This window comes from Rattus rattus, chromosome 6 (genome assembly GCF_011064425.1).
Source record: "Rattus rattus isolate New Zealand chromosome 6, Rrattus_CSIRO_v1, whole genome shotgun sequence".
Classification (NCBI taxonomy): domain Eukaryota; kingdom Metazoa; phylum Chordata; class Mammalia; order Rodentia; family Muridae; genus Rattus; species Rattus rattus.
The window spans coordinates 52,413,146-52,439,313 of NC_046159.1; the positions used below are offsets into that span (position 1 = coordinate 52,413,146).

At 44.8% G+C, this 26,168-nt stretch overlaps 1 protein-coding gene across 1 annotated transcript in view; it reads right to left on the reverse strand.

Annotated features, from left to right (window-relative positions):
- The window catches only part of Slc25a26 (solute carrier family 25 member 26), a 95,044-nt gene that overhangs the window by 49,364 nt on the left and 19,512 nt on the right, over positions 1-26,168 (reverse strand). Inside the window, exons 4-5 of the mRNA XM_032907224.1 lie at positions 13,002-13,106; positions 11,485-11,532 (exon numbers count right to left, since the gene is read on the reverse strand). Coding sequence (XP_032763115.1) covers positions 11,485-11,532; positions 13,002-13,106 — 153 coding nt within the window. The remainder of the gene's footprint in view (positions 1-11,484; positions 11,533-13,001; positions 13,107-26,168) is intronic.

Genomic DNA, 26,168 nt, shown 5'->3' on the forward strand with positions numbered 1-26,168 from the left:
AAGTCTGAGAAACGGTTTGGAACGTGTTTCATGTACCCTCAACCATGCATGAAGAAACAGCTGTTATTTACAGATCAAAGCAACCCCGAGGATCCTAAAACAACCAGAGTGAAAAAGGCCTAAATCTAATTTCATCCCTGTCCACACTCTCCTTTGAACTAGTAATTCAGAGAATTGGTCAGTCCGTTGAACTAATTAGCATGCTTAACGCTTGCCAATTTTGATGGCTTCAGTTTTTTATCTTAAGAAATGGAATATAAATAGCAGGCTTTTTCAGACACACACAAGCAAGTTAGAGAAAATACAGCCCCTTCAACTCGACAAAGTCATATATATTGAGCGATGCCTAAAGAGTCTCACCACAAGGTGAGACCTATTTACTACGCTCTAAGATGTGAAACGGGAAATCAACTACTTGGTACCCCTGAGGAAGTTTCTATGCGTATTTACTCATTGTGTGCAGCCCATGTCGAGTAGCATTTCACTCCAAGGAACTGCAGTAGGTGCCCTGCTAAAAGGATGGGGCTACTTTTACTTGCAATGAGGGCGAGGAGAGTGGAGACCTTCTAACTGAAACCCCACACACCAAGAACAAAAGGACATTCCTGTACATCCACACATGAGCCTCATGGACTGCATGCTATAGTCATTTCCTCTGTACTCCGCAAAAAACCCATGGTAAACAGGTTAGTGGACGTCATATAATGTCACCAGAGCCAGCAAGGAGGAACATCAGGTGGGTTTTTTTAAATAACTGTTTAAATTATGAAAACATCATTTCCTCCTTTCCCTTCCCTCCATCGCATCCCCCATATCCCCCTCTTTGCTCTCTCTCAAATTCATGCCTTCTTTAATTGTTATTGGCGTGTGTGTGTGTGTGTGTGTGTGTGTGTGTGTGTGTGTATTTATATGTGTATGTATATACTGCAGATGTGTGTTTATCTTTTCCATCCAGCACTGACTGTTTCAAGGTGATCCTTTCTTGAAATTTGCATGAGATCAATGCAAACGAACTCTACAGCTTCAACTCTGTTGCCCCTCTAGTGACGTCTAGAGTTAGATGGGTGGGAAGGAGTGTCAGCCCCAAAAGGGTTCGGGTATGTGATTCTAGGCAGGAGCTTCAAGTGCAGAGCTTAGTACCACTTGAAAAGAAATATTCCAGGAACAAGGGATTCTGGTGGCAAGTAAGCACGCACTTACTAGATGCTTCCTGGCAACAGCCTGCCCAGCTCCTCACTCCTCCTCCTGCTAGAACCCTGTCAGAGCATCACTCCACATTCAAGTCAGAGAGAGAGGACGCCCTTGCTGGCCAGTGACTGTTCATTCCTGCACTACCATCACGTCTCATGATCACCTACCAAGAAGCTAATTCTGTGCCCCCGCCCACTTGATGTATTCTCCGAGATAAATAGATGAACTATTTTTCTACTCCAAATGAGACCTTGGATACAATGATGCACCTACTACCCAGATATTGTTTCTAAATACACTTTCCATCAACATCAGCCAAGGACCAGTACAGCTAGGTAAGACTGCAATGGCTTGAACAACAGGAGAGGGGGTTCTCAGCAGCAACAGAGACTTAGGCCTGGAGAGGCTCCCACTGACCACATCTAGGGAGTTACACTCCAAACAACATAAAAACGTTACAATTATTGACCAAGGATGCCCCAGCCGTGGTGATGGGGCTGCTTGTGGCTATACTAAGACCCACCAAATTGTCACTTTAAATGAGTGAATTTGATGGTATGTGATATCTCAAAAAAGCTGTTACCAAAACGAAAAAAATAAACCCATGAGTCTGCAGTAAAGATAAATAATGAAAAAAAAAAGCTTCGGGTAAGAGAAAAACTTCTTCATAGATGAATGCCAATTATAAACTCAGAGGAAAAAGACAGTATGAGGAAAATCATCATTTTGCAATACCAATGTAACAAATGTTCCAAGCAAGAAGTATCCACAGATGGTAAAACTATCAGGCGAGAGATTATTGGGGAACAGGAGAGTCACACGGCCTCAAAGTATTACCCCATGGAACACTTCACAACACATACCTGAGTCTCTGTGTATGGAAGTCAGAGAACGCCTACCCAAGCGATCAAACAGGGCACTGCCTGCCGCCAGCCATACACTGCTGTCTGTGTAGCGCGGGTGAGAAAACAGTGCAACTGAAGGGACCCGAACCTAACCTTAAGGAAATCGGACAGTCCACATGTGTGGCTCCACGGCGTGAGGGACACACATGTGTGGCTCCACGGCGTGAGGGACACGGAGAGGTATATTCAGTGTGAAGTCTTCCACCGTCAGAGGAGATGCTGTGGTCTTCCTTAGTGAGACCTGAATCACTACAGACGCTGTTTAAAGTCAGTGTCTGCAAAGGTGGAGAAAAGCCCTCAGCAAACCACACACACACTGGGTACCTGTCACAGGATCTGCCACAGCACACCCAGCAGAGAAAAATGGCAGGGCAGAAGGGAGGGGATGAGGAAGGACCGAAGACAAAGTAACTCGATGCTTTTATCTGTAAATGCCAAGACACATCCCTGCTGGGAAGGAGCACAGAGCAAACCGTGTCCCCACTTCCACCCTGAAAAATCCACACTATGTCTCAACACAGTATTAAGAGGTACAGGCCTAAGCAAAACACGGAAGGAAAGCAGTTTTCAAAGGTGTCCTCTGGAAAGTGACAGCAGGAAGCCAGCTAGGCGGGGCTGCTGCTCACCGTGCCTTCTGGTAAATCCTCACACACGCTTCTGGGCGAAACGGTGGGGTTTTAATAATTAAGTTTTAAATTTAACTCCCATTTTAAGATTATTTGAAATTATTTCACACAGTGCCCAAACCTGACCTCCCTCTCTTAAAGCTTTTAAAAATAAAATCATTATTATTTTGCCTTTCGTGTATCAGTGATTTGCCTTCCTTCCGTGTGTGTTTATGCACCACATGCATCGCTGGTACCCACGGAGACCTGAAGAGGAGCCCTGTGCCTCTGGAAGAACAGCCAATGCTCCTAACCACTGAGTCCTCCCTCTAGCCCTATTGCTTGTGTGTGTGTGTGTGTGTGTGTGTGTGTGTGTGTGTGTGTGTGTGTGTGTTTTAAAAATAATTTATAGATTTATAAAAGTCATTAGGACAGGATAGAGTCCACACATATTCTGCCACTGGCTCTAGAATAGTCTTTGGAAGCAGTGACCTCTGAGCTGAAAAAGTAGCCCCAGGGCAAAGCAGGCACCTATCATGGCTGTAGGCTTTTTCCTATCATAGAAAAACAGCAGTAACTACAGTACAGAACAAAAATCCCACAGTGCTGCAAACCCAGGCCATTACACAAACCCTGGCAGCTAAACTGTACCTTTTATCTGAACTTCACAGTTCCCCTTACACACCTGCTGCCTGTTCCAGACCCCAAAGCCACCTCCCACCAGCCCCTGGAGGCTCCGAGCTCCGAGCTCAGGCAGGCCCTCACGTATCCACCTGTCTGGGCCTGTATGAAGTTTCCTCATATCACACTGAAATCAGGGACATTCTTCTTTGGGTTGGGTTGGGAGGCTGAGACAGGGAGACTGAGTTTGAGGCCAGCCTGCCATAGATAAGGAGGGACATTTGCTTTTGGCTTTTCTTCTTTGGATTTGGTTGGTTAGTTGGTGTTGGTATTTTAAGTGTTTCATGTATCCAAGGCTGGCCCCAAACTGGAAAGAGAGGCAAAGATGACCTTGGACTCCTGATTATGCTGTGTCTGCCACCAGTTTGGGTTTTATAGGCATCCTACTACCACACCCAATTTTATACAGAGCTGGGGAATCAAACACTAGCTCTATGTCAGGCAAGAGCTGGCAACCAATACTGTCTTTAGATTAAAAAATAAAATAAAACGAATACATTCTGAGTATGCATGTAGCAAAGTTAAAAGGCACTCGCATTCTCCACTTTTATTGATGCCAGCTGAACAACATCCAGGCCTCTCCTGCCTGGTGAGATTTCCGACTTCAACATTCAAAACACAGGCCTTGGGCACCCTCTACTGTCTCGTTGTATACCACACGCTTCAGATCAAGTTCAGTAATCAAAAGCAGCGTTTTCAAAGGAGAGAATACTCTTTCCTACTGGTTTCTTCTTTTCCACCATGACATGTTACGTGGTTATGTCCCAAAGCCATCTCAAGGCCTGAGCATCAACTCCCCTACCTTTGAACGCTGACGCCCAGAGAAAGAAAGAGGCTGGGCATCCAAGAAGTCTAATGAAGATTACAGGAGAGAAGGTGCGGAAGGAAGCGTCAATCCCTGATTTTTACCATTTTAGAAGTCTTTACAGTTCAAAAATTGTACCTGGGTCCCCAACACTCATGCAAATAAATAATAATAATAATAATCAGGGCCCGGCCACATGCTTGCCTATAACCCCATTGCCACAGGGGACAGAGACAGGAGAGTCAGTGGGGCTCACCGGCCTCCTCAAGAGGCTAAGGCGGAGAGGGAGGGAACACTCAGTGTCTTCCTCTGGCCTCCATGCACAGGCGTGAGCATGTGCCCCTGCATGCCCACACACACAGACACACATCCCCCCACATACTCGCAAAAGCACAGACGTACACACAGGACAGTGTGATTTATGTGTGTGCGTGTGTGTGAAGACTCCATAATTCTTTTTATTGTACTTTACTCAGTGTGCCTATATGTCTGTGTGCACATTTGAGTGCCACGGCGCATGTGTGGAGGTCAGAGGACAGCTTTGGGGAGTCTGTTCTCTCCTTCCACCACAGCGTCCTGGGATCAAACTCAAGGTGCCAGGTCTTCATTAGCTAAGCCATCTGGCAGCCAGGCCAAGACGTTTTTGAAACTTTACAGTGAAAACAAAAGAATAAGAAGCTAGAAGCTGCTTCTGTAAAGAAAACCTAATCACACACACAGTAAAGGGCTGAAGTTATTTGTTTCTACATTAAATTCATCTTTCTAAATTGTTCTGCGTAAACTGTTTGTGATGAGAAGATAAAAACTGTAGGCTAAGGTCCAAGCTCAAGGACAGTGACGTCAAGATCTTGCACTAAAGGATTAACCAAATGAACTGTCCTCTGCTCTTTACAGATCTTTACAGCACTTACAATAATGCAAATGCAATTAAGTGACTCATCTTGTAAAGCTCTGTGATTAAAGGGGAAATTTCATTTTTCATTTGTTTGACATTCCCATTAATAAGAATATCATAGTACACGTTTGCTGACTGAGAAGGCAATGGACAAAACCCAAGGACAAATAGGGATTTCCTTTTCTTTTCCCATGAAGCCAACATTATGGAATTTAAACAGATGTTCTATTTGGTCATAGTTAATAAAATGAATTCTGGAGGATTAAAATCAGGCTTGGTGTGTTTGCACTCAGTTGTAACTAAAGGACAACATCGCATTAAAAGTTTGGAAAGGCTGTTGGCCACTGCATCTGATAATCATTGTGACAGTTAGTAACAGTTAGTGCCTACAGCACTCTTACCCCAACAAAGCCATGCTTACAAAAATATTTTTTCTAAGGGTTAAGAAAATTGAAGTCTTGGAAAAGTATGTCCACGTTGGAATTTCATGCCTAGCAATCGTGCAGATCATAGCAACACAGCCTAGCATCAGAAGAGCCTGGCTGTTTCCAGCCCCAGTCAGCACCGCCTTGCCCTTCAGAGATGAACGTGGTGTCTGGTAGCATGGGAACAAAACAGAAGCGGATGAAACGGGATGAGGGACGTTTACTGAGAGCCCACTGTGTGGATGGCGCTGTGCTAGAGAGGCAGCAGAAAGGGGAGAGCAAGGGCACCGCTTGGAGCGAGATGCAGACTAGAAAAGCAAACACTCTGGAAATGAGGAGAAACCAAGGACAAAGCAAAGAAGCAAATCAAAGAAACAATTTTAAAGACACATGCTGGAATGAATAGCTAAAAAGAAAACCTCTCTTATCAGACACTGAAACGTACAACCAAGGAAGGAAGAAGCAGTGGGCAGACCAAAGGACAGACAGTAGTAAAGTTCTGCAGTGGCAGCTGCTTCCTGTCACTCTCCATAAGAGGACACTGAAGTGCCAAGCTCACCCAGAAAGTCTCAGGCTGCGCTGAGGGCGCACCCCAGTGCTGGAGAGCCTGCCTGCTTGCCCACCAGGCCCTGGGAGCAATCCCAGCAAAGCATGAGGCTTTCTTTGAATAGGTCATTGTGCGGTTAATGCTCTTTCAACAGGGATATGAGCTCGGGGCCTCAACTGAGAAAATGTCTCTACCAGACTGGCCTGTGGACAAAGCCCTGAGGCATTTTCTTGATTGATAATTTATGAGGGAGGACCCAGCTCTCTGTGAATGGTGCCACCCCAGTGGCAGGTGGTACATGACTGTTTAAGAAAGCAGGCTGAGCAAGGCATGGGAGTAAGCCAGTAAGCAGTGTGCCTTCATGGGCTCTGCTTCTGTTCCCTCAATGATGGAATGACATGGAAATGTAAGCCTATTCCTCCCCAAGTTGCTCTTGGTCAGAATGTTTTATCATAGCAATAGAAAGCAAAGTAAGATGGTGCTCTTATGTGGAAAAAAGCAAACTTTTACAGTAAATTAACAACAAAATTTTTTAAATCACAATTTTTCCCAACCTACTTAGGTTAATGATTTTGAAAGTTGAACCATTAGGGTTACTATACCCACGTTCTATTTACAATGGTACAGCTCCTTGCCCAGACATCTGGATGAAGCGTCTTGCCCCTTGGCTGAGCCGCAGCGATCCTTGGGCCCCTTTTGAACACCTACTACCATGAACCACAGTCACACTCAAATGCAGACAGATCCACGTGGCCTTCAGAGGCAAGAACTTAACCTCAGGTCAATTTTAAGTCTGGGTCAGGGTAGGCTGTAGTGCCACAGCATCTTTCCGAACTGCCTAAGATTCAGTAGAGCAGAATCCCAGTGTGCAGAATTCCCAGCCAAGCAGGGAAACTGGGAACCATTACTGCCGACTGCAGATCACTGTTTGGGGGCGGAGCTGTACCTTACATGTAGCTATGGTATACTGTTTGGAACTCTGGCTCCAACTTTAAAGGCTCTTGACTACCAAGAATATAAGTAACTTAGTTCATGGTTTTTGAGTTCATATTAAGGAAGAGGCATGACAAAAAGAGATTTACATAAATCCCCTGGGTTAATTCTCCAAAAAGTGGTAGATAATTCAAATAATCCAATAAACAACGAGCTCTGATACATGTTAATACATCAGTATAACTTAAATCAAAATCAAATAATCCAATAAACAACGAGCTCTGATACATGTTAATACATCAGTATAACTTAAATCAAAATCAAATAATCCAATAAACAACGAGCTCTGATACATGTTAATACATGTTAATACATTAGTATAACTTAAATCAAAACCCAGATGACATTATTTTCAGAGCCAGCACCACTAGAAAGCCAGAAAACAGGGGAGCTTCATATTCTCAACAAAAATACAGACCGGAACTTCCATGAATCAACTTTATATCATCTGTCAAAATCACACGTTTATTCCTTTAGCCAAATTGTTCTATGTCTAGACGTAGAACCTACAAACCTGAACCATGTACAAGAGGACATATGAACAGTACTGCACATTGGTGCAAAACTGTAATGGCTGCCAACAGGGGGCTGACTGACTACATAAAGGTCTATGTGTACAATCAGGCACTTCACAATTATAAAGAAAAAAATTATCCAAAAATATATTTGGTTAACAAATACCATTACTATAGAACAGAGCTCGAAGGATCAAATGGATGGCTATAGAAAGCACTCTAGAGACTATAACACCATGGAGAATTTGGGGGAGACAGCAACAGAGGGCAACAGCAGAATCAGAAAGAAGATGTGCTGTATGACAAGCCCACAGGCACCCTGAAGGAGGCACGCCTGCTGCCCGACAGGGTAATGAGAGCTGTATCTCCTCTGGGGTAAGCTACTCAGAGACTTCTGAATCTCAATTTGGGTCATCACATTTATGGAATAGGCTGTACCTTTGGCCTGCTTGGAAGTAGGGAGGTGAGGGAGATACCCTTATCTATCTCCAGACTACTGAGGGACTACACCCTCTACAAGAAGCCAGGAGTTACTCTTGTTCTTCTTGTTTGTTTTTTGTTTTTCAACACAGGGTTTCTCTGTGCAGCCTTGAATGTCCTGGAACTCACTCTGTAGACCTCTGAGCTCAGAGATCCACCCACCACCTCTGCATCCAGAAGGCTGGGATTAAAGGTGTGCCCCGACATGCCTGGTTGAGTTACTCATTATTAAGATAGAAATTTCTAGCACTGACACAGCACCAACAGCATCATCCCTTCACATCTGAGCAGCAAGAGCCACAATCTGGAAATTTCTCCTCTACACCTCAAGGACATAAAGTCAGGCCCTTTCCGGTGCACCATCCAAGTCTTTTCCTCCAGCCTTCCAGCAAACATGCAGCTGAGTTGCGAGCTTCCTTTTATCCTCCTTGCAAGTACCCCACCTTATCAGTACTCTCTGAAAGGATCCTCCCTTGGCTTGACATTCATCTGGCAAACCTATGAAATTTCCTATTCTACACACGCGCGCGCACACACACACACACACACACACACACACACACACAGTCTTCCCTGTCTTTGTTCAGGCTATTCTATCTGCTTGTCTTTGACTGCTTCTAACTGGCAAGCTTTCAAGAATTATGGCTCATTTTGTGCATGTTTGGTGGGCACATGTGTGTACCTCACATGCACATGCATACAAGTGTATGCACATGGAGGTGAAAGATCAACACCAGATGTCTTCCTCAATCACTTTCTACTTCTTTTTTTAAACACAATCTCTCACCAAATCTGGAACTCTCAACTTAGCTAGGCTGGGTGACCAGTGAGCTTCTGGGATCTGACTACCTCTGCTTCTCCAACCCTGAGATTATAGGCAAATGGCAACACAATCCTCTTTTTATGTGGGTTGTGAAGGATTGAAACTCAAGTCCTCATGCTTGTGTGGCAGGTACTTGCCCACCTGAGTCACCTCCAGAGCCCTATGGCTTCTCTGTGACAGATGCTGAGAGGCACCCAGTGGGCTTCCCCTGACCACTCAGATGCATCACTTCAGCAGGCTTTAACTGTGTGGCAAAGAAGACTCCCCATGTGCTCCCCCACCAGGCCAGAGCTATTCCTCAGAATACTAAGTAGAATTTGTAGATTAAAGGCATCAGCCGAACTTAACTTACTCCACGTTCTTTAGAGACAGATGGCTTTGCTCTGCTTTCTTTCCCTACCCGAGTCCTTCTCTGTCACACTGAATAGCATGAGTCAAGTTTGCCCGGAACTTTTAGGCCAGTGGGACAGAAATCATCCTGAATTCGCTCACAGCATCTTACTGCAATAACCTCAAGGCACCGAGATGCTCCGTCACAGCTAATATGGCCAAGTCTCTGAGAAAGATGAGAAAAGCTGAGGTAAACGGTCTAATCTGTTGACCTTGATTAGACTCGATGTAAAATGCACAGAAACTGAACTGTTCAGAGGAGCAAGAGGATACGTATACAACATCTACAAACACCAAGCTCGGCACCATGCATATGACAGCGCTAGGAAAGCCCAGGAAACACGTATTGTGCTTCTAATGCAAGGATCCAAGCCTTCACTCCCCTCCTAAAGGCTAGTGAGAGAAAACTATTTTAAAGAAAAATAATCACGCTGAACAAATAGCACACCATTTCCTGGAGGTTCTCTCTAAAGCTTCTGTGTATTTCTTATTGAAACAATCAAACGGCTCCAGACAAAAAGATTTGATATTACTGTCAGGATAATGGAAGGCTCAAAACTCCTCATAATGTAAAAATGTTGCTTAAAGCAGACATATCACTTCTGATTTGTCTCAGTTGGAAGAGAAACTACATTTCATTCAGCAGTAATTCCTCTCTCGCTGCAGCCGAGAATGTACACAGAGTAATCCACCTCAGCTGGAATCAGGTCTGAAGGCACCTTTATGAGCATGCATAATGCACAAGACCCCAATTAAATTGCCAACAAAGCACTGCCATTTTGAGTAAACAAAGTCATCTCAGTAAGGTCACCCAATTCCCAAGGACTGTAGCAAAAAAATTAATTACTAGCATGACATATGTCAAAAGAAATTTTTTGAAAGGAGGGAACAACAGTTGTGAGCATGTATTTTATCTTTGTATGAAATCCTAGCACTCTCCAGAATGGAAATATATTCATTTATTCAGCCCTTTTCAAAAAAATAAAAAACATGTTGATTACTTTCCTCCACTTTCTCCTGTATCCAGGTGTAGGATGGGCTGATCACACAGATGTCGTGAGTCAGAAAGAAAGGGCAAAAGGAGACTCACACCGGTGATATCTCAGACAGACAGTGGCAAGGAGATGGGCCATCCAGCCTGCCAAAGGGAGAACCGTCAGGCTCCACAGCAGCAGGCTTCACTGCAGGTTGTTAGTGAAAACCAACGCTCCAGGCCACACCACACACTGTCGGTCCATTCTGAGGAGGCCAGCAAGCCACAGGAAGTGCGAACAAGGGCCTTCGAGCAACTGCAATATTCCAGTCATTGCCCCATTATTTGTACTAGAAATGTTTTTACAAGTTAAAATGTTTTAGTCGCAGGACAAGGAAGAAGCATCCGCAAGTTCTTCCCTCTGCCACGGAAAACTGTGCCCCAGACCAAAAATGTTTCTTAGACTTCACTGCGTAAAAACCCAAACAGCCTCCCCTGGGGGAAGCAAAGACTAAAGCAATCTGTCTGCAGCATTAGTGAGGTCATTCCTGAGGGCCAAGTCTTCCTTTAGTGCTTCCTTTCCCACCCCACCCCTCTCTAAAAAGCCGGTGTAGCAGGTTAGCTGGAAGGCAGATGAAAGCACCAGGTTTCTCTCCAGAATGAGTTCCTCGGACCCCTGCACTTCCTATCACGGACCAAAGTCTCCTCCCTGTGGTGGGCTTCTGAAGCCTGGGTCTTTGGAGCGCTTCTTGCATAACCAACCTTGCCATGAACTTGTTGGCAAACACCTGGTAGTTCTTCCTTCCTATTTCAGCTACAAGATACGTAGCAGCTGGAATGACAGTGACACCAGCCCGGTCAGCAAACCATCATGAGCATTCCCCTAGATGGAACAACCACCATGCAACTCAACAGCTTCTGGGTGACTCTGTTGATGCTACTCTCCTGTCGACTTCTTTAAAGGTTTATTTATTTATGTACATAAGTGCTCTGTCTTCCTGGATGCCTGCACCACAGGAGAGAGCATCGGATCCCATTATAGATGGTTGTGAGCCACCATGTGGTTGCTAGGAATTAGTCTCAGGACCTCTGGAAGAGCAGCAGTGCTCTTAACCACTGAGCCACCTCTCCAGCCCCTCTTTTTGATTTCTTAAGCCAGTTTCTCCAATATATTTCTGATACTTAAGAAATGAAATGTAGGTTCACCAGTCAGCGGCCATCATTGTTGGGGGCTCCGCGAGTAGTCATTGGATTACCTCTCTTAAAACTGTGCTTTTATAGCCTCGGTACAGTCCTTGGATGCCCTGAAACAAACAAAAGCCAAGTGATTAAAAACTTGGAACAAAGATTTGTGAAGAACATTCTGGAAAGAGTCTAACATGTTCTAAAATTTGAGTTCTAAGACATTCACTAGCCACAATTTTCTTCAGTTAAACATTCTAAAGTGGCTTAAACTGCATAAGCTGCAAGTTCACGATATCTCTAATAATGAAACAAGCTATATAGTATAAGGAATAGCATTTTTGTCTTTTGAAAAAATTTACATTATATACATTTCTGAAATCCAGTACATAAACTGTTCATTATCCTTTAATGTAAAAAAAGACTTACTTCAGAAATTTGCCAGTAGTCTCTCAATAAAGTATATATTGCTGATAACCCTAGCACTACACGCTTAAGCACACATGTCGTCCGATAAGCGCCGATAGGAATGGCCTCCGTCCTACAGTCGGTAACAGACCAGAAAGATGCAGGATATGGTGGCACACACCTGTCACCTCAGACCTTGGGAGGATGAGGAAGAAGGGGGACACATAGGAAGCCCCCACCTCTAAAACAAAAACAAAGAATAACTTCTTTTTTAAACGTAAACTAAAATCAGCTCACATTAGTTAAGAAGAAGGAAAAAAAAGTCACTGTGTGGTGGCAGAAGCCATGGCCACTCAGGAGCCCGGGCAGCAAGGCTGAATAACCCCAGAGGTGAAGGCCAGCCTGAGGCAACAGAGGCTTGACTCCCGCATGAAAACAGAACGCAACAGAGGCTCTGCTAACCTTAAACAAGGACGACAGCACCGTGCCCAATAGCTGCATGTCCAGGTAGGGCAGAGGCGACCAGAGCCGGCACTGATCAGAAAGAGAAGGGCGTTTACTTATTGTTTGTTTGTTTGAGGCAAGGTCAGTCTGTCTATCCGTCATCCATTATCCATCCATCCATCTATTTGTAGCAGAGTCTGACTATGTCGTCTTGGTTGGCCTGGAACTTACTGTGCAGACCAGGCTGACATCAAACTTACAGTTATCTGCCCCTGGCTCCAGAACACTGGGATTAAAGGCATGTGCCCCCACACTCAGGAAGCAATGACAATTTCACAGAACATTATGGTAATGATGTTGTGGTAATGATGATCAGCCCATTATTATACTTTTATATTAAATATTGCTTCTCTCCCATGGGCCCTCAAATTTTGAAGCAGTGTTCTAAAAGCGGATCTCAGTTCCCTCACGTGATTAGTTGGTCTGGTTCTGACCCATTACATTCAGGGCATATGCAGCAGTGACACTTAACACATGGCTGCTTCAAAATTTGGGGAAAACAATGAAAATAATTCAAAAACAAAGGAAAACATAATCCCAGCAAAAAAGTTATTGTAGTTGAACATTAAACCCACCCTAAAGTCCCCCTGAAATGCATATAATGAGCCCTCGGTGTTGTCACGAAGAAGCCATCTCCCTCAGCAGAGGAAGAGGAGAGGGGACCTAAAGGCAGCCTTACCTCTTCACTTAAGATAGTAGAAAAAATCTGCAAGGTCTTTGAAGACGCAGACACCTGTGCCCTCTGCTTAACCACTTCAGAAGGCACTCGAATCAAACAGGCAACCTAAAATATACAAATTTAATTATATCTGGAAAGGAAGTAACTGTTGTAAAAATGACATCTTTTCATAAGCAAAACCAATAGGGCAAACATCATCTCAAGTTTTAACACAAGGTGTCGAAAAGTCTTTTGTTAACCTAAAATTCTTGAACCTTTGGGGACACACTGTCATCGGTGCCAAAGCCCTGCTCTGAACAAGTTCTACTCACTTTCTGACACCATGTTCCATACAACCTTTGATGGCAGGAAGGAAATTCAACTCTGAATCTTCAACTCATAGAAAAGTATGTCACACACAATCAACTTCTCAACACTGTTTGACCAAGGAATAAACCAGAACAACCTTTGCTTGCCTGGAAGTCATACACCAGGAGAAAGAAGGCTGACTGTGGGCTGGCACTCCTACTCCTGCCCACCACACACCAGTCTCTGCCAACTCTCAAGCAAGCCTGGCACCTAGGCCTTCCCACCACACAACTGAGGCGTCAACCCCCAGGCATGCTGGGACCCAGCCCCATCATTTCCAGACACTGGTCCTGACTAGCCATACTCAAACTAGAGAAGTCAGCAAATGATTCCTAAATTGCCTTCAGTAAAGTAAAGAGGAACTAACACTGTAAAAGCTGTTGGTCTGTGTACTGGGCACTATCTGCCGGGATCTGTGGGGCTCTGGCCTGGCCAGAGTGGACAGAGAGCTGCAGCTCTCCAAGTGCAAGCCAGAGCAAAGCAGGTTGCCGGGCCTGGGTTACTGGGCCGCGGTTGGTTGCCACTGCCCCAGAGCTGATGGCAGGTAGCAGGACACTGCAAGCAGTGAGGAGTCAAAGTCAGGGCTACCAAACAGGAAGTGGCCACAGTTGGCTGGAGCAGTGTCCAGCTACAAAAGGTTCGGAGGAGAATTCTCTTCCCTTAGGGTGTTACAGCTCAATAAAATAGGCACTCTGAGATGGTCTTTGATAAAATAACTTGTGCATTTTATTCCCTGTGGATAGGATCTTATAAACATTTGGGTTGGGTTGGGTTCGGGTCTAAGGCAAACGCTTTCTATTGGCTTGGTCTGAGATGTTAGAAAAGCCCCATTTGAATGTAGAAGGACTTCAGGTATTGATTGTCACGGTCCTCTTAATGAGGTGTCGTGGTCACGTGTTCCAGGACAGGAACCTGGTGGGGAGTAGATTTAAACACCTACTGTTCTCAATCATGACAACTGCCAGGGTGTCTGAATCCACTCCACCTTATCAGGTTTCCTGTCTGGTGGCGTGAACCACCGCCCCACAAAAGGCTGCCTGCCTTCTCTCAGAAATAGAAGACTAAGTATTTGTTCAAACCAGAAGGCAGGAGTGGAGAAGGGAACTCAGACACAGGGAGGAAGCCATTGGGAAAAAAAATCACTAAACTGTTTAAAGGGCAGGCTTAGGCTTAAGGCTCAACACAGCAGTAATCCAGATAGGCAAATGCTTTCTGCATCTTGGGTTGGTGTGCAATGTTTTGCATATGCACGAGAACAATAAATTCCAACTTTTAGAATATGAATATATGTTCATATGTAAAGGATGGCAAGAAATGTGGATAATCTTTTTCAGTGACACAGACAACCAGGCCTGGGAGCACAGGTCTATAATCTCAGCTCTGGGGTAGCTGGAAGAGGAGGATCCAAAGTTCAAGGGCTCCTTGGACAACTTAGCAAGACTGCATCAAAAGACGCAGTAAGAGAGCTGAGGACATAGGCCAACTGGGTCACCTAGCATGAACGAGGCCTTAGGTTCAATCTCTAGTACACAAAACTGCTGCAAAACAAAGAAAAACAACAACAAACCTGATTATGTAGTCCATGCTGGCCTTCAACTCACAATCCTCTTACCTCAATCTCTGGCACACATATAGTAACATGCTAGCCAAAGTTTGTCTTTTTCCTCAAATATACTTAAAATATAGTATTCTTATTAATTCTTTTGAGAATTTCACACACACACACACACACACACACACACACACACACACACATCGTATCTTTGAGGCTTTTACGCATGCATACAATAAAAGATGATTATCCCCAAGACAATCCCCTCCAACCTCATCCTCATGTCCTGTATGTGAATATGCGTGTGTGTGTGTGTGTGTGTGTGTGTGTGTGTGTGTGTGTGTGACCTAGGCTTGAGCACTGGCACATTCTTCCTTGGTACTGTCATTTGTATAGCACACAGCACAGATGTGCCTCAGCACTCTGAGATGCAAGGACAAAGGTGACTTGTGCTGTGGAGTTGGCTGACACCGATCATCATCTCTGGAAGCTCAAATGATGCTTCTGTTGACACACAACAGGAGATGTGGTTCTAATGAAGGGTTCGTTACCTCAAGTTATATCTCTCCCAAAATTGACATTTTTAAACAATAAAAAAAAAAATCTAGGGTTTGGGGATTTGGCTCAGTGGTAGAGCGCTTGCCTAGCAAGGCCCTGGGTTCGGTCCCCAGCTCTGGGAAAAAAAAAATCTAATTCCTGTTTCTTCAGCTATCAAACATTTGAGTCCACTGTAAAGATGAATAATGCATGCCCTGTGAGCTGGTGTGGTGCTGCATGCCTGTAATCTCAGAACTTGGGATCAGGAGTCTCAGGGCATCCTCAACTATGTATGGGCTACGTGAAGTGCTGTAGAAGAAGAAATAGAAGAAGAAAGAAAACAAATGGAGGAGGAAGAAGGAGGAGGAAGAGGAAGAGGAGGAGGAGGAAGAAGAGGAGGAGGAAGAGAACAGAAACAATGTCCTGTCTCTAATAAAAACAGTGGGTGGGGCACAGACAAGGGTTTCTGGAATCGTGGAGAAGGGGGGTACTGACTCTAGGGTAGTGGGTTATTGGATGCAACCCCCAGACCCAGGGGAAACTGTTAGAGATTATTCAGGTGAAGAACCTTCCAAATGAACCAGAAAGAGCTGGCAAGCAGGGTGCAGAGAGAAAGGCGGGAAGAGGACGTACAGGGGAAGGCACATGAACAGAGTGCTTGAGGGACCGGCAGCCTGTGTCAACACAGCATCCCTTAGCTAGCAGCCACCCAAGCCGTAACCTATTATCAAAGCACCAAGTCACGGTCAGGAGCGCCAGGAGATCAGACAAGGAGACCCAGCCACCATCACACAGAGTCTGAGCTGCATGCCACAGACAGTGAGAGAGTTTAAGCAGAGACTCAACCGCCTGGGCCAAGACCGTGGCGCAGGGAACAGTACAGCATAGGAGGAGAAAAACGTAAGATGCAAAAGCCAGCTGCAAGGCAGGAGACAAGCTAAAAGTCATCACAAACGTCTGAGAAAGATGCCAGGAAATAAATGTGGCTTAGAGAAGAGGGTCAAATTCAAAGAAAAGGACAGAACAAAGTCTCAGACTCGCTTTGCTAGACTACAGCCTGTAAATCGCTCTAATGAACCCCTTACTAATACATAGGTATATATTAGTTCACTCATCAGTTCTGTTCCTTGGAGAACCCTAATACAGTTAGTAAACAAGAAAATACCATGGCTCAAACTACAGAAGCCACCAGAGGTCAGGTGAGGGCTGGCACCAGAAGAACAACACATCACCCAGAGAAAAAGCCAAGAGAGGAATCAAGACCAGGAACGGAGCCCTGAGGAGCAAGAAAGACAAGAACCGGTCAGTGAAACACCGGCAGGAAAGTCAGGCAGCTGTAGAGTCTTGGCTGCCGTGAGAGGCTTCCCAGAGGGATCACACAGAGAGCCAGTCTGAGTTTAGAGTGCACTAGCCTGTATACAAGGCAGAGGCCACCCAGGCCATGGGGCACCTACAGAGGAGCCAGGACAACTAAAATAATGCCATAAATGAAATGCACACCGGATCTGGACCAGGTAGTGTGAGGAGGTCAACTATCCCATTATAAATTCTTCTGCCTTGGTTACAAACCAAAATAAATATTACTATTAAGGATGTGTGTAGGGGCAGCATAAGGGTCACTGTGATGGTCTCTATACAATGGGCCAGGGAGTAGCACTATAAGAGGTGTGGCCTTGTTACAGTGGGTGTGTCACTGTGGGGATAGGCTTTAATACCCTCAACTGAGCTGTGAGGAAAGGGTCTTCCACTAGCAGCCTTCAGATGGAGGTGTAGAATTCTCAGCTCTGCCTGCACCATGCCTGCCTGGATGCTGCCATGCTCCCACCTTGATGATAATGGACTGAACCTCTGAACCTGTAAGCCAGCCCCAAATAAATGTCCTTTGTAAGACTTGCCTTGGTCATGGTGTCTGTTCACAGCAGTAAAACCCAAGACAAAACCTAAGACAACCAATGAAAAAGACAGTGTTTTTCATGATTTTTAATGTGAAATTACATCTACATTCTGTGCTGTGCTTCCAGTGAGTCTAAGCCAGCTTTACCCTCATGCACTGGAGCAGCATCAAAGGCCAGCAGCACGGGATGAGGCATCAAAGGCCAGTGTCAGTGTCGTGGGGCAGACCAGCAGTGGCATCTCGGCCATGCTGCTCCTGAGATCACTGTATCACCCAGAGGCAGGCCGAGTTGAGGTTCTCCCTCCACAGACCTTCATACTCCAGATCAGAGACATAGTAACAGTGACAATGAGTGAGGTCTACAAACTCGTTTAGCGATAGGCAATTCAACACTCAGTGCAGACCCAGGTTCTCTCACCTCACGCCCAGCCTCCCTCATGAATGAATTTCATATCCTTAGGCTTTTGGCCTCACACAGAGGACAAGGGCTGGTTCCCGGTCCCCCTCATCTCTCACACTAACCCAGAACATGCTCCTTTTTGTGTGGGGATGCTGTCCTATCAGACCTTCCCTTACACTGCTGCCACCTCCTTTGTTAAGGAGGCTCAAAACACATGTCTAGCAAAGGTCAAGACTATATCCAAGTGAGTCAATATTCTGTTATCATGGTAACAAAAACAGAGGTTGGCAACCAGGGGGAAGTGGGACCATGTACAAAGATATAGGGGTTATGAAAGTGGTCAGCTCTGGCCGGTTCTGTTCATCTTGGGACCATCCTTTCACCCCAACCCCATGAGCTGGGCAAGGTGCTTCAGACCACTACTGTGTTACTCTGAGTAACCTTGTAAGCATTCCCCTGCCCTCCCTCAGCTTCTTTCTGCTCCCAATGGTTCCACTTTCATTGCCTGACTAATGAATAAACATATATATTTAGGAAATTGCATGCATATGTGTGATTTTTCTTTAACTGTTCTGAGGCAGAAGTTTTACGGTCTTCATTAGATACTATTTTTTTATTTGTTGTGTGTGGTATGGTATATGTACATTTGGGCAAGCTCATGTGACTCACCTATGGATATACATGCAAGAGGCCAAAGGAGACACTGGGTCCTCTATTACTTTCATCTTACTGGGTTTTGTTGTTCTTGTTTTTCTTGTTGAGACAGATGCTCTCTCTCCTTCCCCACTCCTCCCCTCAAGAACCTGAAGATCACTGATTGAACTAGGCATCCAGACAGCAAACTCCTGAAATGCTCCTGTCTCTAGCCACCTCCAAGAGGGTCACCGGCCTCCATGGCTATATATGGCTTTTATGGGGGTGCTGGGGATGTAAGCATGGGTCCGCTTGCTTTCACGGGAATTACTCTTACACACTGAGCAACCCCACCCAGTTATTCTAATTTTTTTTTTTTTTTTTTTTAGTTTCCCATTATTATATCTTCTCTGGCAAAAAAAGATCCTGGGGTTGGGGATTTAGCTTAGTGGTAGAGTGCTTGCCTAGCAAGCGCAAGGCCCTGAGTTCAGTCCCCAGCTCCGAAAAAAAAAAAAAATCCTTCATTATTTTTAATTCCCAAATAAAATCCTATCTGACACATTCACTCTGTGAGTGTGTGTGTGTGTGTGTACAGCTGCACAAGCACTTGTGCACATGTGCATGCTGAGTTCTGAAGTCAACACTTGGTTTGTTCCTCAAATGCTTGTTACTTTTACACTTTGAGACAGGGTCTCCCACAGAGCCTGGAGGTGGCCATTTCAGCTGGTCTCAATGGTTATTTCCATCACTGTCTCCCAATTATGGAGTTACATATACATGCAGCCATGTCTGGCTTCACATAGGTCTGGGGATTTGAACCCAGATCCTCTTGCTTTCATACCAAGCAAGCTTGTCCACTAAGCCAATTCCCCAGTCCTACTTAGTAACATAATTTCTAAAACAAATTTTCTACTGATCCATAAGCACCTTGAGAATGAGAAAATATATATTAATCTCACTAACCAACTGAAGAAAAAGAAAACTCCATATTTTTATAGAAAAAAATCAAACTACCAAGAAGGAAGAAAAACACCAAAAAGTTATACATTTCCACAGAAATATCTTTACTGATATTCCCTTATTTTTCTATGATCTTTTTATAAAACAGACCATTCATATATTCATATGAAGAATAAGAGAAAATACAGTAGGATTATAAGGTTATTTCTGCTCGTCCACATTTTCTATTATTTGCAATATGGTGCACGAGTTCTGTGCACCAAACACTCTATGGGAAGAAATAAAATGAAGGGGGCAAATTAAAATAAACTTACAGATGTGAGATTAATACAAGGTTTGACAACAGCGTCTCTTTTTAAGTTAGCAATGATCTACAGCAGAGCAGTTCGGACAGCTTCAGAGGCTTGAAATTGCATACAAATTGCTTCTTTGAGTAAAAGTGTGAACTTTCAGAACCCACTGAAAACAGAGATGCAAAATGAAGTCCACTGACATCAACAGGAACTAAAGACAAGCCCCAATGTCTACAACTCACCAGAGAATGAAAACACAGAAATAAATGAAAGAGAAAAGAAAGAAAAGGGCACAGTAATGCCTTGTGCTTTTCAATTCAGGAGGTCAACAATGAAATATAACCCCAATATGTCGGGAAAGTAGGAGCTGTCCACTTCTGAGGCTCAGCATAAATATTTATGAAATTCATGCTTCATAACCCTTTATGCTCTTAGATTACATTTTTATTTCTTAAAAATACAGAAACAAAAGAAAAACTTGGAAAAGGTTCTCAGATGAAAACCAGTCTTGGCCATTGCCTGGTACAAAGGCCCCAGCATGGCGTCTGACTTCTGTGGCATGGCAATTCAGGCCCAAGATAGTCTACAAAGAAATGCCTCGCCTATCTCCACCTATTCCTCCATGCCTTCCATTTCAATGTGAGGGACAACAGAGCATTTCACTGCAAAAAAAAATGAAGCATGGCTGAGTGCTACGGGTCTGTGACAGACAGGAAATGCAAGTAACAGTCCCCAGGTCCCCTGGTACATGCACTCTGTGGCATGCTATGTCCTCATATACATGGGACGAATCCAGGACATGAGAATGGTGACATTTTCATTAAATCTGAAAATGTTTCACGAGTGAAAGTTCTTCCAAAAGCTAACGTAGTTTCCCATAAAAGAAGTATGTAGAGAGCCAGGCATGACAGTACACACCGCAATCCTAAAACTCAGGAATAGATGGGAAGATCAAGAAAGGAGTATAGCCTACGGGAGAGGAGATGGAGACAGAGACAGAGACATAGAGAGGGGTGTGTGTGTGTGTGAAAGAGAGACAGAGACAGAGATATAGAAAGGTGTGTGTGTGTGAGAGAGAGAGGGGGGGAGACAGACAGACAGACAGAGACAGACAGACAGAGACAGGAATATGGAGAGGTGTGTGTGTGTGAGAGAGAGAGAGACAGAGACAGAGACAGACAGAGACAGGACTATAGAGAGGTGTGTGTGTGAGAGAGACAGACAGACAGAGACAGAGACAGACAGACAGAGACAGGGATATGGAGAGGTGTGTGTGTGAGAGAGAGAGAGAGAGACAGAGACAGACAGAGAGAGGAATATAGAGAGGTGTGTGAAAGAGAGAGACAGAGACAGAAACAGGAATATAGAGAGGTGTGTGTGAAAGAGAGACAGAGACAGAGATATAGAAGTGTGTGTGTGAGAGAGACAGAAAGAGAGACAGACAGAAACAGGGATATGGAGGTGTGTGTGTGTGTGTGTGTGTGTGTGTGTGAGAGAGAGAGAGAGAGAGAGAGAGAGAGAGAGGTGTGTGTATGTGAGACAGAGACAGAGACAGAGGGAGAGAGAAAGACAGAGACAGAGAGGCAGATAGAGAGACACAGAGAGAGAGAGAGACAGAGACAGAGAGAGAGAGACAGAGACAGACAGGCAGGTACCCCTACTATTTTTTTAACCTTAAAATAGAAAACAGAATGCTGGGCTTACTAAATAAATACCAGAACTATGATAAAACTTAAAACTAAATTTTGGTTCGATAATAAATGCAGTTACCAAGAGTTGCTGAGTTTTCTTTCTTTGAAAGGAAAACCTCTCTGACTGTTAGTTTATTGTTGCAGGGGGCAACCCAGCCATCTATTAACTAAAACACAAAACTAAAAACCTGTAAGCCATAATGTATGAATAGTGAGTTAATGACCCTCAGCATCACAGGAAGCCAGCATGGAGGACAAGGACATCAGCATTAACGACATCACCATTCTCTGCGCTCCTGGTGTGGAAGTTACCAGGCGCCCAGGAAGCACAGGTCAAACTCAGACTTTGTGATCACCCCTTCCAGAAATCATCTTCACTCTAAGTTTGCCATACTTAGAAGCAGTGGAGAGACTCAGCTAACTTTAAATCAGTAATTTCCTCATGTGCTTTCAGATGGCACTTCGGAATACTCAACAGAAACCCGAGAATATGCCGCGTATGCTAGCAGAGACTAAGTGTATCTGAAGAAAACTCCGTGTTGCGCTGTACGGAGCAAACTCAAGGCAGACTTACAGGGAGCATGGGGAAAGCGAGTAACACTAAAGACTTGGGAAGCGGTTTATTTACTTGCATTCTACAGCTCTTTCTTTTCAGAGTTTCCCAAACTCTCTTTAGAGAGCGGGCTTCAATTCATAGCTAACATATCTTTCTATACCACCATTTAAAATAAAGAAAACCGCTACAATTCCACAGTTCATTTGCGTGTCGAGTCTGCCATCTTCTGGCTACATACTGAATTGTATCGGTTGATGAAATCCTACTTACATCTCTCATGTTGTGACACCGTTTAGCAACCCTTTCTTCTTTAAGTGGCTCCCCCACTTATACAAACACCCTATATGCAACATAAGAAAATCTTAAATCTCTGCAGGTGCTAGTCTCTCTCTTGAGAAAGCCAACACTGCCCACTGGCTGTACTAAGTGAACAGCCTTCTCTGCAGGCCCTGCGTGGTAAATGTTCCATCACAGAAGTGAGCCATGGTTCACGTGAATGGAAGCCCTCCTCATCGACCTTCAGGTTCCTCTTAACAAATAACCCGAAGGTTAGTTGACACTATGACAGTAACTACTCTTTCTTTCTTTCTTTCTTTCTTTCTTTCTTTCTTTCTTTCTTTCTTTCTCTTTTAAAGATTTATTATTTATATAAGTACACTGTAGCTGCCTTCATACACACCAGAAGAGGGCACCAGATCTCATTACAGGTGGTTGTGAGCCACCATGTGGTTGCTGGGAATTGGACTCAGAACCTCTGGAAGAGCAGTCAGTGCTCTTAACCACTGAGCCATCTCTCCAGCCTCCGTAACTACTCTTTCTATAGCACACCATCACATGCATGACGGCAAGCTGGGACACTGTATTTTGGAACGATATAGAAGGGACCTCCTCAGCTGAAGAGACGCTGTCAGGTAGCATTCTGTAGCACATGAGTGTCACTTGCATCCCCTGGCTTGCGGCTGCTCTCTCCACCTTTAAACCAGCAGCTTGGCATCCTCAGGGTTCCTGGCCCTTGCTGCTGCCCTTCCTTCTTGGTATAAGTTGCTTGAGCTTGTGCTGGGCTCCCCCGATGACCGAAGAAACCCTCGCCCTCGAGATCTCCAGTCCTATCTGCACAGTCTCTTTTGCCAAGAAACATTCCCAGGTTTCACATGTCAGGAGAGGGAGCATGTTGTTCTCTAAAACAGAAACAGTAAGTTCTAGAACATGCTTTTCTTAAAGAACCTCTAAATGGTCTGCATTTTTTGCCTCAACCGACTTTTTAATTTTTATTTAATATGCATGTGCTATGTTTATATCATCACCCCCCACTCTCTTGCACCTCCCCCACTCCATCTCAAGTTCATGTCTTCTTTTTCCTTTGTCTGGGTTCTCTCTCTCTCTCTCTCTCTCTCTCTCTCTCTGTGTGTGTGTGTGTGTGTGTGTGTGTGTGTGTGTGTGTGTGTGTGTGTGTGTGTGTGTGTGTGTTGAAAAACTAACCTGTTAAGAGGCTCATCCCTGGAAAAGACTCTTCTCCCTCTCTCCACAGTCACTAGCTGCCTGTAGTGGAACCCCATGAGATTTCCCCACCCACATTAGACATGTCAACTGGTGCTGTCACTGTTGAGGCAGCTTTACTGGAGAGATGTCATATCTAGTAGACACAACCTTACTGCGGCTTCTCTGCTCATCTAACTCTTACACGCCTCCCCGACATCTCCTGAGCCTTGCATGTAATGTCTGTGCTGTGCCTTATCAGCAGGGGCTGGGCAATCCACAGATGGCTGGCCTCTGCATGGACCAGTTGTCTAAATCTGTCATGGTCTCGGTCTGCTGGGGGCACGGGGGCGGGGGGTGATCATAGATGATGGGGAGAGTAACACTCTCTTGGGTATAAGGGTAAGGAGTTAGAATGCAGATAGGAATTAAACCGGTTGGAGAGTGGTGGAAGTGAGTTCTCTAAGATCCACCACCTCTCTAGCCTTGGGCATCTGGCCGCCTTTCTGGAACCAGGAAGAGATGTCCCTCCGGCTGGTCACTGTCACAGTTCATAGGCGTCAGAGCTGCATAGGACAGTTTGTTCCCTTCCCTTGGTAGCTTGCACCACCTCCTTCTGATACTACCATAGCTAGCCTCAGAGAGGAGGCTTTTGGGTCAGATGCAGCTCAGTCCCTCTAGGTCCGGTGTGTGAAGTGTATGGTATCTTTTGCAACTGTCTTAGCTTTGAGTGATCTGGAGGCAAACAGGACAGTAATACCCTTCATTGTTGAGCAGTTGCTTGCACTCTCCTGACCAACGACTCAAAGATGATTTCTCATGCCTGCTACTGGAGTTCTGTTACACAGCCTATGTGTAAGACAGCTCTTATAAGGGGCCATTATTACCCAACGGCATAACTTCATTCAAACTACACACATACATACACCCACACGCATGCACACACATAGTGTGCATGATTTTGGGTAAATATAAAAATAGTATGATTCCCTATGGCTTTTTCAAAGATCCTTAAGTGTTATTTTCCCCTCCTCCTTAGGGTTTATCTAGGTCATTCTCACTGGAGAACAAAGCTACAGTGTGGGATGGGGGGTTACTCTCTTAACCTTTCATACTGTTTGTCTTTAATGAAACCTGGGCATGTGGGTTTCTTTCATTGGTCATATGGCTGACGTGGACAAGGTGGGCTGGGCCAGGGCACTAGCAGTGGGTCTTGGGCTGGGTATGGGGTCTGGGGAAGGAGCAAGTGGGCTACAGTCAGGCAGACCCACCAGCCTGGCCAAAGCACAGGCTGTGTGAGCAGTGCTGGGCATGTGGCCAGACAGGGTGCAGGCAAAGTCAGGCAGACACAGGGGACTAGACTGGCACACAGTAGGACAGCCCTGGGCCAGGCCTGGAGTTTGGGGATGGTGCAGGAGGGTTCACCAGACTGGATTGGTAGACAGGATGTGTAAACAGGGTTAGGCCCGAGGACTGAAGAGGGTACAAGTGGGCCAGAGTCAGGCAGGCTCACCGGGCTGAGTCTGGGTATTTAATGTACAGGCTGTGCTGGGCCTGGAGGTTGAATGTGGCACAGGCAAGAATAGGTCAGATGGACACCTGATCCAAATGCCTGTTACCTAAGTCCTACACTTCTCAGCTCTGCTTCTGTCAGTCTATAGAGAACATAAAAAGGCAGAAGTCTCTGCAGAGCTCCTGGCAGTACACAAAAATGCCGACCTCGTTCATCATCCTCCATGGTGCTCTACTGTCCGCACAGAGCTAAGAAATCGCCAGCAACTTGCTCAACTTTTTTTAGGTTTAATTTCTCTGTATTCTTGTATCAAAGCTGTAAAAATGTGTTACACAGCAATTTATGTGGCATGAAACCAGAAATAGCATTTATTATAGTTCGTGTGTGAGGTGCAAGGCTGGGCACTGTGTAAGTACCGCATTATTTCATCCCCGAAAGAACTGGGAATACAGCAGCAGGCGAGCCTGTTTGTCCAGATGAAAAGAGCAGAAGCTCCATGAATCAAATAGTGCATGACTCTATGTGTGTGTGTGTGTGTGTGTGTGTGTGTGTGTGTGTGTGTGTGTGTGTGTATAAAAGTCACAGTTCTGATCCTCATCTAAAATTTGAAAACTGATGATCCCCATATCACAAGTCCTCAAAATTAGTCCCTGGCCATTCAGTAAATGAAGCTGATGATTAATAAATCATTATGTACCACTCAGAAACAGAATCAACAGTTCTTATTCTGCTTCCTAGCACCTGTCATGGTGTCAACTATATATAGCACACACAAATATAAGAAATCACACAGCCACAGACCAAGGCAAAGCAGTGATCCAGGCCTAACTCATTACCTTTCTGAGACTTGCAATCTAGCCAACCGGAAGATGGGCACTAGGAGGAAAGGCCACAGTCACAAGTCGGCATTGTTCTAAAAGTGAGTCTGCCTCTAACAAGTCTCAGGCTCACACATGCATGGCTAAACCTGACTTCCTTCAGTGCTGCTGTCCTTAGAGAGGAGGAGTCTATTCTCCTATTCACAACACAATGGCAACATTACACTTCCAACTCAAAACAGTTCCTTCAGCTTCATCATAGTCTGAACATCATGCTGTTCCTATAAAGCTCAATTTAATTTTCTTCCAACAACGGATACATATCCAAAACCCAAAATTGACACATCTTCCCTTCCCTCTTGTATATTAACTAAATAGCATGATCAATGAAAGATGACATTGGAACCATAACTCAATGCCATCTGAACTAAAGCTGCATACTATATTAGAAGAAAAGAATCTTTAAGATGCAAAACCTGAAAGGGTCACAAGAGAC